The 12,228-nt window shown below is 46.0% G+C and overlaps 1 protein-coding gene across 2 annotated transcripts in view; it reads left to right on the top strand.

Moving 5' to 3' along the window:
- The window catches only part of LOC109900817 (estrogen-related receptor gamma), a 43,893-nt gene extending 33,300 nt beyond the window's left edge, over positions 1-10,593 (top strand). For both annotated transcript variants that reach the window (XM_031837314.1, XM_031837313.1), the window contains exons 7-8: positions 6,906-7,175; positions 8,276-10,593. In XM_031837314.1, the coding sequence (XP_031693174.1) occupies positions 6,906-7,175; positions 8,276-8,520 (515 nt within the window). In that variant the 3' untranslated portion in view covers positions 8,521-10,593. The remainder of the gene's footprint in view (positions 1-6,905; positions 7,176-8,275) is intronic.
- The last annotated feature ends 1,635 nt before the right edge of the window (positions 10,594-12,228 follow it).

Here is a 12,228-nt window from a genome sequence, read left to right on the forward strand (position 1 = left end):
ATAAACTTAGGTTGGAGTCATTAAAACTCGTTTTTCAACCACTCCACAAATTTCTTGTAAACAAAATAGTTTTGGCCTCATTTTGAGTCAATTGGAGGTGTACCTATGGATGTATTTCAAGGCCTACCTTCAAACTCTTGCCTCTTGCTTGACATAATGGGCAAATCAAAATAAATCAGCCAAGACCTCAGAAAAAATATTGTAGACCTCCACAAGTCTGGTTCATCCTTGAGAGGAATTTCCAAACGCCTGAAGGTACCACGTTCATCTGCACAAACAATAGTACACAAGTATAAACACCATGGGACCACGCAGCTGTCATACCGCTCAGGAAGGAGATACGTTCTGTCTCCTAGAGATGAATGTATTTTGGTGTGAAAACTGCAAATCAATCCCAGAACAACAGCAAAGGACCTTGTGAAGATGCTGGAGGAAACGGGTACAAAAGTATCTTTCCACAGTAAAATGAGTCCTTTATCGACATAACCTGAAAGGCCGCCGCTGCTCCAAGGAAGACGTCACTGCTCCAAAACCGCCATAAAAAAGCCAGACTACGGTTTGCAACTGCACATGGGGACAAAGATCGTATTTTTGGGGGACAAATATCAAACTTTTTGTCCTCTGGTCTGATGAAACAAAAATAGAACTGTTTGGCCATAATGACCATCATTATGTTTGGAGGAAAAAGGGGGAGGTTTGCAAGCCGAAGAACACCATCCCAACCGTGAAGCATGGGGGTGGTAGCATCATGTTGTGGGAGTGCTTTGCTGCAGGAGGGACTGGTGCACTCACAAAATAGATGGCATCATGAGGGAGTAAAATTATGTGGATATATTGAAGCCACATTTCAAGAAATCAGTCAGGAAGTTAAAGCTTGGTCACAAATGGGTCTTCCAAATGGACAATGACACCAAGCATACTTCCAAAGTTGTAGCAAAATGGCTTAAGGACAACAAAGTCAAGGTATTGGAGTGGCCATCACAAAGCCCTGACCTCAATCCTATAGAAAATTTGTGGGCAGAACTGAAAAAGCATGCGCGAGCAAGGAAGCCCACAAACCTGATTTTGTTCTTGCCATAATATGGACTTGGTCTTTTACCAATTAAGGCAATCTTCTGTATACCACCCCTACCTTGTGACAACACAACTGATTGGCTCAAACACATTAAGAATGAAAGAAAGGCGCACCTGTTAACTGAAATGCCTTCCAGGTAACTACCTTATGAAGCTGGTTGAGAGAATGCCAAGAGTGTGCAACGTTGTCATCAAGGCACACACCTGTCTATATAAGGTCCCACAGTTGACAATGCATGTCAGAGCAAAAACCAAGTCATGAGGTCGAAGGAATTGTCCGTTGAGTTCCGAGACAGGATTGTGCCGAGGCACAAATCTGGGGAAGGATACCAAAACATTTATGCAGCATTTAAGGTCCCCAAGAACACCGTGGCCTCCATCATTCTTAAATGGAAGACGTTTGGAACCACCAATACTCTTCTTAGAGCTGGCTGCCCGGACAAACTAAGCAATCGGGGGAGAAGTGCCTTGGTCAGGGATGTGACTCTGACAGAGCTCGAGAGTACCTCTGTGGAGATTGGAGAACCTTCCAGAAGGACAACCATCTCTGCAGCACTCCACCCCACTTGAAGTTTGCCAAAAGGCACCTAAAGACTCTCAGACCATGAGAAACAAGATTCTCTGTTCTGATGAAACTAAGATTGAAATCTTTGACATAAATGCCAAGCGTCATATCTCGAGGAAACCTGGCACCATCCCTACGGTGAAGCATGGTGGTGGCAGCATCATGCTGTAGGGATGTTTTTCAACGGCAGGGACTGGGCGACTAGTCAGGATCGAGGGAAAGATGAACAGAGCAAAGTACAGAGAGATCCTTGATGAAAACCTGCTCCAGAGTGCTCAGGACTGGGGCAAATGTTTACCTTCCAACATGACAACGATCCTAAGCACACAGCCAAGACACCGCAGGAGTGGCTTCGGGACATGTCTCTGCATGTCCTTGAGTGGCCCAGCCAGAGCCCAGACTTGAACCCAATCTAACATCTCTGGAGAGACCTGAAAATAGCTGTACAGCAATGCTCCCCATCCAACTTGACAGAGCTTGAGAGGACCTTGACGGAGCTTGAGAAGAATGGGAGAAACTCCCCAGATACAGGTGTGTCAAGCTTGTAGTGTCATACCCAAGAAGACTCAAGGTTGTAATCGCTGCGAAAGGTGCTTCAACAAAGTACTGAAGGGTCTGAATACTTATGTAAATGTGATATTTCAGTTTTTTTTTTATTTTGAATACATTTGCAAAAATGTCTAAAAATCTGTTTGCTTTGCCATTATGGGCTATTGTGTGTAGATTGATGAGGGGAAAAAACTATTGAATCCATTTTAGAATAAGGCTGTAACGTAACAAAATGTGGGAAAAGTCAAGGGGTCTGAATACTTCCTGAATGTACTGTACAATGTTGTAACAATGTGCAAATAATTTAATTATGAAAGGGAAAATAAATAAACAGTTAAATATAGGTTGTATTTCTAATGGTGTTTGTGCTCTATCGGCTCCCCTTTTCTTGTGGCAACGGTTCACAAATATTGCTGGAAATCTCTGTCTCTCTCTCGCTCTCTTTCGCTCTCTCTCCTCCCCTCTGATTTGATGTACAGTATACATGTACATTGTGGATACATGGATGAGCTTGCGACAGACCCCTAGTCTCTCTCTCTGGCACTTTATTTATGTATATTTACATTTGTCTCTCTCTCTGTCTCTCTCTCGGTTTGGTAATTCTGTGTTTTGGAAAGGCCCTTGGGCTTCGGCCAACTCTGTTGATCTGGGCTAACTGGGAAAACTAGCCCCTCCCACAACTACACCCATGGTCAGGCTCCGATAACTATCTAACTGTCCTGCCTCTGTTGGCCAAACAACGTCAGATCCCTTTTAATATACTTTAGGAATATTTAATTTTCCAGTTGAATTTCCTTACATAAGTACTGTTACATAATTTGTCATGGTACACAAGCTTTTAGAAATCGAATGACTTTCCCCAAAAAGATGACAGCCAAGTAGATAGCAGTGGAGGTAGATATGGCCATATGTGGCTCAATTCAGGAAGGTGAACTTACATGTATGTCGAATTTTCAAGCTTGCCTTTTTTTGTAACATTTTCTAAAAGTACAAACTCAGAGCTTCAAAATGGTATAACATACACTGCAGTTGAGGGGGGAAATGTCAATGAGCTAAACTTGTTATCCCACTTTTGAGACTAGTAGGAGACAAAATGCCCTTGAATGATTTTCAAGTTTTCTAGAGAGCCCTTCTTTGTTTCCGCCCATTCAGGATCATTCATACCCTCATAAGCCATAGCCCCACCCATCTCTTTTAAGATTTCACATGTAAACACATGAGTGAGCATGGCATTGTCCTCCAGAATGTAGTCTGTCTAATATCCCCCTCCATTATCTCAGCTAATCATGGATCCTGCCTTTCTCCCGATTTTACTGTAGCTCGGTGCTTTCTCCTTGGCTAAACTAGGCTATTTACTAGGTCTAACTAAGCATTTTGATTCACATTTATGGATCCCACACAAGTTTGTAATTCAGGCATATGAAAGACCAGTCAAAAGAATGGACACACCTACACATTCAAGGGTTTTATTTATTTTTTAAACTATTTTCTACATTGTAAAATAATAGTGAAAACATCAAAGCTATGAAATAACACATGGAATCATGTAGTAACCAAAAAAGGGTTGAACAAATCAAAATATATTTTAAAATTTTCAAAGTAGCTACCTTGTCACAACACAACTGATTGGCTCAAACGCATTAAGAAGGAAAGAAATTCCACAAATTTACTTTTAACAAGGTGCACCTGTTAATTGAAATGCATACCAGGTGACTACCTCATGAAGCTGGTTGAGAGAATGTCAAGTGTCATGTGTGCTCCCTTCCGGCCTCTAGGTCACCAGGCTGCTTGTTATGGCGTACACCTGTCACCATCGTTACGCGCACCTGCGCGTCATCAGACTCACCTGGACTCCGTCACTACCCCGATTACCTTCCCTATATATGTCAGTCCCTTAGGTTCCGTCCCCAGGCGTCATTGTTTCTGTTCCAGTGTCATGTCTGTGTGTTGTTTGTGTTTCTTGTTTGTATTTAGTTGTGTTTATTTATTAAAACACTCACTACCTGAACTTCCTGACTCTCAGCGCACATGTTACACCGAGAGTGTGCAAAGCTGTCATCAAGGCAAAGGGTGGCTACTTTGAAGAATATCAAATATATTTTGATTTGTTTAACACTTACTACATGATTACTACATGATTCCATATGTGTTATTATTCTAAATAGCAGAAAATAGTATAAATGAAGAAAAACACTGGAATGAGTTTTGACTAGTACTGTACATAATAATTAACATCCCTACTGTGAAGTAGGAAATGGCGTTAAACGTCCCCGATCCTGAATCCGATCACACATATCCAGTATCTCTTCTTTCGCACGCTCTCTTTCCACAAGCTTTTTCTCTCTCTCTCACTCAGATGAAAGTCTTTTGGCTCTATCAGCAGTTAATGTCCTGTTCACACCCAAAACATCACCAGGGAATCACCTGTGTTTTTGTTAACGCTTGTCCAGTAATGCTTACACAACATGCTGCCTAAGCAGGTGTGTCTGTGTGTGTGTCTGTCTTTCCTGATCAGCACTTTCTTCATTCTCAAAGAAAGAACGAAGAGCAACAAAGCGTTCCCCTCCTGAATGCCTTGAAACTCTTCTTCTCTGCTTGTCACCAGTGTTTACTGTCAGAGTGGGAGTCTAACCTAGTCAGTCACATGGATGTGTGTATTTGTAGCCCTTTGCCAGTGGAGCGTTTGTCTGTCTGTCTGTCTGGAGTGGGGCAGCCATGGGAAACAACCACCGACACAGACACACCAGGGACCCACTTGAGGGGATAATGGAGAGAGAGAAACTGAAAGAGAGTGAGAGAGAGAAACTGAGGATGAGAGAGTGGGAGGCCGATAGCGAATGAGCAAGAAGGCAAGAGAGAGAGTCTGCGAGATGTTGCGAGAGGGGAAGAGAGATACAGTAGATAAGGACAGAGTGATGAGGGACACAGAAAGAGAGAAAGTAGTCTCAGCTCTAGACCCCTGGTAGCACCGTAATGGTGGTGTCACATCAGCTCTGTTTGAGTGGCAGGCTACGGCCCATGGCTGGGGGAACCAGTGGTCCTGGCAGAGGGGCCCAGGCTGTCTTTGCTACTGCCCTGGGGGAGGTTAGTCCAGCTCGGCCACTCAGCACCCTGAACCCCCCGCCCCTTCCCCTGTCTGGTCCTGTCATGGAGACTGACGTTGATTCTGTCTGAGGGCTATGCTGGGAGGAGATGAGCTTGGCTTAAGACCCTCTCTCACACCACACTTTGGCCTTTTTTAGGCTGCTGTAAGCTGGCTGTGAAGTTATTATGTGTGTGATTCTGTAGGGGCACAGCTGAACCCTTCCAGCCCAGATAACCCTCTCAAATTGAAGCCTGTACGCCTGTATCATTGTTCCAAGCGCTCCTCATACCCTAACCCTTAACTACAGCATTGAGAATGACATCCCATGGTCTAACTGCTCTGGGTTAAGTAAGAGAACCTCTTTGTCTCTGTCGGCTTTGTCTTGTCTCTGCGGAACAGAGGACGTCTCTGATGCTCCTTTATGTGTCCCCTTGTGTGTGTCCATGTAGAGGTGTCCTCAAAGACAACGACACACACACAGACTCACACAATGCTTCTCCTTCTCCTCTGCTGAACGATCGTTCTGTACCGGAATGCTGATCCCTATCAACCAATGAAAGAGTCTGCAGACAGCGTTCCAATCAATCTGGGAGAGATAAGAGAGGAGCGGGAGCCACAGGCGTCCACATGGCAATTGTAAAAGCACCCGACCCTGATAAGAATCACTGATTGTGTGTAAAAAATATTTTTAAAAGCCTTCCCCTCCTACTCCTCTTCCTTTCCCTCCATTCTGTAAAACTAATCTTCTGGTTTTTAATTATGGTGTGTGTGTGGAGACTACAGATTGAGTGGATATAATCATGCTCACATGGGGGTGTATCTGTTTGTCAAAGGGAGTGTCTTTATTGGATTGACAACTTATGGGCTTTCACTATTCAACTGTTCCACACCGCTGCCTCTCTAGCCTTAACTGACCCCTCATCCAATGACCCTTCGGTTGACCTTGGTCTAATAATTCCAATGGGTCCAGCCATTCTGACTAAAACCATCACAATTCTATTTTCAAATGCCAATGTTTTTATTTTTGGGTTGTATCTTTTCGATTTAAAATTGTCCTTCCCCTCTTTGGCCTCCCTAATTAGACCTAGCTAAAAACTCCATCTCTCCTCCATCCCCCTAATTAGACCTAGCTAAAAACTCCATCTCTCCCCCATCCCCCTAATTAGACCTAGCTAAAAACTCCATCTCTCCCCCATCCCCCTAATTAGACCTAGCTAAAAACTCCATCTCTCCCCCATCCCCCTAATTAGACCTAGCTAAAAACTCCATCTCTCCCCCATCCCCCTAATTAGACCTAGCTAAAAACTCCATCTCTCCCCCATCCCCCTAATTAGACCTAGCTAAAAACTCCATCTCTCCCCCATCCCCCTAATTAGACCTAGCTAAAAACTCCATCTCTCCCCCATCCCCCTAATTAGACCTAGCTAAAAACTCCATCTCTCCCCCATCCCCCTAATTAGACCTAGCTAAAAACTCCATCTCTCCTCCATCCCCCTAATTAGACCTAGCTAAAAACTCCATCTCTCCTCCATCCCCCTAATTAGACCTAGCTAAAAACTCCATCTCTCCTCCATCCCCCTAATTAGACCTAGCTAAAAACTCTCCATCTCTCCTCCATCCCCCTTTCTTCAGGTTTCCCCTTGCTCTCGCTGGCAGACCAGATGAGTCTACTGCAGAGTGGATGGATGGAGATTCTGATCCTGCGTGTGGTGTTTCGCTCGCTGGCCCTAGAGGATAAGCTGGTGTATGCTGAGGACTACATCATGGATGAGGAGCAGTCCAAACTGGCAGGTGTACTGGACCTAAACAACACCATACTGCAGCTGGTGAAGAAATACAAAGCCATGAGGATTGACAAGGAGGAGTTTGTTGTCCTCAAGGCAATCTCACTGGCTAACTCAGGTATGGAACTTCACTGTGTTGGTGTAATTGAGGTTGAGTTAGGCATGTATTTTCCAATGGCTCTATGTCTTTGCTAGCGTTCAATCTCTGCATATATGCCAAAATCATCTCACAATATCATCCTTCCCCTGCCCTATCTATATTCCTCCCTATCCACCTGCCTTCCCCTGCCCTATCTATATTCCTCCCTATCCACCTGCCTTCCCCTGCCCTATCTATATTCCTCCCTATCCACCTGCCTTCCCCTGCCCTATCTATATTCCTCCCTATCCACCTGCCTTCCCCTGCCCTATCTATATTCCTCCCTATCCACCTGCCTTGCCCTGCCCTACCTATATTCCTCCCTATCCACCTGCCTTGCCCTGCCCTACCTATATTCCTCCCTATCCACCTGCCTTGCCCTGCCCTATCTATATTCCTCCCTATCCACCTGCCTTCCCCTGCCCTATCTATATTCCTCCCTATCCACCTGCCTTCCCCTGCCCTATCTATATTCCTCCCTATCCACCTGCCCTATCTATATTCCTCCCTATCCACATGCCTTCCCCTGCCCTATCTATATTCCTCCCTATCCACCTGCCTTCCCCTGCCCTATCTATATTCCTCCCTATCCACCTGCCTTCCCCTGCCCTATCTATATTCCTCCCTATCCACCTGCCCTATCTATATTCCTCCCTATCCACCTGCCTTCCCCTGCTCCCTCTCCCCTGCTCCCTCTCTCCCCCTCCCCACTGCTCCCTCTCTCCCCCTCCTCCTCCTCCTCTCTTCCGCTCCCTCTCTCCTGCTCCCCCGCTCCCTCTCTCCTGCTCCCTCTCTCCCCCGCTCCCTCTCTCCCCCACTCCCTCTCTCCCCCACTCCCTCTCTCCCCTGCTCTCTCTCTCCCCCGCTCTCTCTCTCTCTCCCCCGCTCTCTCTCTCTCTCCCCTGCTCTCTCTCTCTCCCCTGCTCTCTCTCTCCCCTGCTCTCTCTCTCTCCCCTGCTCTCTCTCTCTCCCCTGCTCTCTCTCTCTCCCCTGCTCTCTCTCTCCCCTGCTCTCTCTCTCCCCTGCTCTCTCTCTCTCCCCTGCTCTCTCTCTCTCCCCTGCTCTCTCTCTCTCCACAGATTCCATGCAGATAGAGGACGTGGAGGCAGTCCAGAGTCTCCAGGATGTGCTCCATGGGGCCCTGCAGGACTACGAGAGTGCCCAGCACACGGAGGACCCTCGGCGGGCAGGCAAGCTCATCATGACCCTTCCCCTGCTCCGGCAGACGGCCGCCAGGGCTGTGCAGCACTTCTGCAGCATCAAGCAGGACGGCCGTGTGCCCATGCACAAACTGTTCCTGGAACTGCTGGAGGCCAGGGCCTGACCAGCCACGTGGGACTAGGATCACATAGAGGAAGGATAGGGTAGTGATGTCATAAAGGTCAAGATTAATGCAGGAAGTGGTATTGTGCTGGAAGAACAGAGTGAACAGCAATGAGTGGACCTGAACGGAGACAAAATGGCTCCTCTGAAGTTCCAGATGCTCTTCTATTAATAAGTAATTGTTGTCCAATCCTTCTTTATGTCATCCTGGGACTGTTGTGAGTTTGACAAGGCTAACACAGCCCTGCTCGCCATTACAAACTCAGGAGGAGAGGAGAGGAGGAAGGACTGACATCACCTTAGTGACAGGGATAACTGCCTTATGAGGGATTTTGATGGCAGTTCTTAATATAAACCTAAACAGTGCTAGTGAAATGAAGAAAGACACCCAGAACTTGAAGATCCTCTAGGATTATTATTTGTGTGAAACCAGCTCTAAGCCTGTTCATCTTGCAGCCTGTTCATCTTGCAGCCTGTTCATCTTGCAGCCTGTTCATCTTGCAGCCTGTTCATCTTGCATTGTAGTGCTTGAATAACTTTTCTTTTTTATATAAAATGAACTGTGGACAGGCTTGCCAAAGAATGGTGTGACACACTTAGTCAAAGGATGCAGCAAGCGGTCACAATAACGTATGTAAGGCACTCACCTATAATAAGTTAGGGAACTTGATTTCATTAAGTCACTGTAACACTTTTTTTTATTTTTAAACCTTTATTTAACTAGGCAAGTCAGTTAAGAACAAATTCTTATTTTTGATGACAGCCTAGGAACAGTGGGTTAACTGCCTTGTTCAGGGGAAGAATTACAGATTTTTACGTTGTCAGCTCGGGGATTTGATCTTGCAACATTTTGATTACTTGTCCACCACCCTAACCACTAGTCCACCTGCCACCCCAATGATTATGAAGGTGAGGGGAGATATTGAAAAAAGGCCTATATTCAATCAGCTCAAGAGTTAACTGCGAAAGAAGACACCCGCATAGCGGATGTTTTGGTGGAGTCGGAGGTGGAACTCTCAAATCGGTGAGCAGCTGCTCTTCCAATCATTGTCACGAAGCCACACCCACTGGCGTTAGAAGTTCAGAAAGAAAACGTGTCGAAAGCTATATAGAAATAATGATGCTTGAATGTAAAAATCATTAAACTAAATAATGAGGGTTTCTATCATCCTAATGGAGGTATAGATTACATCTCACATTCCAGTGTTGAACTTGTAAAGAAGGCTGCATGGGTTTTCAGATAATGTGACTCGGTGCAGCCAATGGCAGTGTCCGATTTAGGTATAATGCCCGGAGCCACTTGTGGATATGACAGCTCTTAGCGCAGTTCCAACACCATCAAAACAGCCGCTATGCAGATGTCAGCTAAAGCAGATCTGATTGAATAGAGCCCTAAAAATGTATTTATTGTTGGCTTGATTATTGTTTTTTCGTTTTTTATTTACCGGTGTGGCATTAACAAAGAATATTAAAGGAATAAATACAGATCATTTTCTAAAGATGAAGTCATTTTGTTTTAATAAGTAAATAAAACGTTTTGTACTAGCTTCACTACTTCACTCATGGCACTGATACCTGTACTATACCATAGCATCTAAGGCGATATAATAACGTGATGTACAGTACTTGATGACATTGAACCATGCATTGAGTTGTAGATTACACACTGTGCAAAAGCACCTTTCTTTCTTATGATGAACATCTGGTGGTGGTATTTCAAACGTGTCTCTGTGTTTCCGTTTCAGAAAGTAGAAATCTTGGAAAATCACAAATGGTCAAATTAATGGAAACGAAATCGCTAGGAATGTGAAAACAGCTTTTAAACTCCCCGTACATTACGGACAACTGTATTTTTATTTGCTCCAACTGTGCGGAATAATCTGTATATTTTTGTGACAAAGTATATCATAAAGTGTGATCCAGCAATACTGTGTGAAGGGGGTGTAAATGTATGTATTCTGTATATAAAGTTCAGCGCCAACTGAGTTGTAACCCATGTTCAGATGAGATGTACACTACTACTACCATTCTCAGGACGATTCTAGGGCAATAAAGATGCTTCCAGTTCCAGAAAGAGTCTTCATCTTTCTATCTGTTATAGGTTTATGACACAATCACATGTCCCAGTCAGACTTTTGGGAAAGAGGGAGGCAGAAGGGGAGATGTCCTCGTTGATAAAGAGAGGGGGAATGAAAGGAGGGAAGAGAATGGGGAACTAGTGAAGCAATGGAGAAGGGTAGACGTGAATCAAGAGAAGATCAGTGCGGAGGAGAGGTGGCGTAGGGAAAGATGCAGGCACTCTGCCTGACGTTATAATAAATAATGGACACCCACATGCTACCGCAGTGACTTGTTTCAGAAAACAGACTGCTGTCACTTTGAACGATTGTCTATGACAGGCGCCTCGTTTCTCAAGGTGGCCATAAATGTTGGCTTGAGGTGTGTCTATTGGACAGATGAGTAGGAAGTGGCTGGTAGGGGGACAGTCCCATATGAGAGGATCCATAATTAACGACATTATTTGAATGAAGTCTAAAAGCGCCGCTGGGAACAGATTGTCAAGGTTGTTGAAATCAAGCACCTGACTTCCTCTCAGTCAAAGGTTGTGATTGCCTGACAGGATTATTGCCTTTATGAGGCAGAGACAATCACAAACTGTGTCTTTCAGCACAAACCTAACAGGGAAAACTAGGCACATATAATAAAGAAATGTCCTTGAAATATCAACCTGATTTCAAATTGCTTCAGTACAAAAACATAAGACGGAATGATTGCCATTAAAGGAAAAATCCGCTCAAAAATGATGACGCACATTTTTTTCATTAGTCCACTGTTGCTTCAGTCCCAAAATGTTTTGCATGTCAAGTTTTCAAGAAATTATTCTAAATCAAGTGGATATTTCAAGGATTATGGTCTTATTTGTGCGTGTGCTATAAAATACACAGTCTGTGATAGTCTCTGCCTCATAAAGGCAATAATCCTGTCATAATCCTGACTGAGGGGGGTATAGCTTCTATATGGTGGAGATTTATTAGATTTTTATAATAATGAAAATGTGGCTCTGTTGATAGAGACCTAACTTGCGTCACTACAGACCCTGGTTCGATCCTGGGCTGTATCATAACCAGCTGTGATCGGGAGTGCCATAGGGCCGCGCACAATTGGCCCAGCTTCGTCCGGGTTAGGGGAGGGCTTGGCCGGGGTTGGGGAGGGCTTGGCCGGGTTAGGGGAGGGCATGGCCGGGTTAGGGGAGGGCTTGGCCGGGGTAGGGAGGGCTTGGCCGGGTTAGGGGAGGGCTTGGCCGGGTTAGGGGAGGGCTTGGCCGGGGTAGGGGAGGGCTTGGCCGGGGTAGGGGAGGGCTTGGCCGGGGTAGGGGAGGGCTTGGCCGGGTTAGGGGAGGGCTTGGCCGGGGTAGGGGAGGGCTTGGCCGGGTTAGGGGAGGGCTTGGCCGGGTTAGGGGAGGGCTTGGCCGGGTTAGGGGAGGGCTTGGCCGGGGTAGGGGAGGGCTTGGCCGGGGTAGGGGAGGGCTTGGCCGGGGTAGGGGAGGGCTTGGCCGGGGTAGGGGAGGGCTTGGCCGGGTTAGGGGAGGGCTTGGCCGGGGTAGGGGAGGGCTTGGCCGGGTTAGGGGAGGGCTTGGCCGGGGTAGGGGAGGGCTTGGCCGGGTTAGGGGAGGGCTTGGCCGGGTTAGGGGAGGGCTTGGCCGGGGTAG

The sequence above is a fragment of the Oncorhynchus kisutch genome, linkage group LG12 (assembly GCF_002021735.2).
Source record: "Oncorhynchus kisutch isolate 150728-3 linkage group LG12, Okis_V2, whole genome shotgun sequence".
NCBI lineage: Eukaryota > Metazoa > Chordata > Actinopteri > Salmoniformes > Salmonidae > Oncorhynchus > Oncorhynchus kisutch.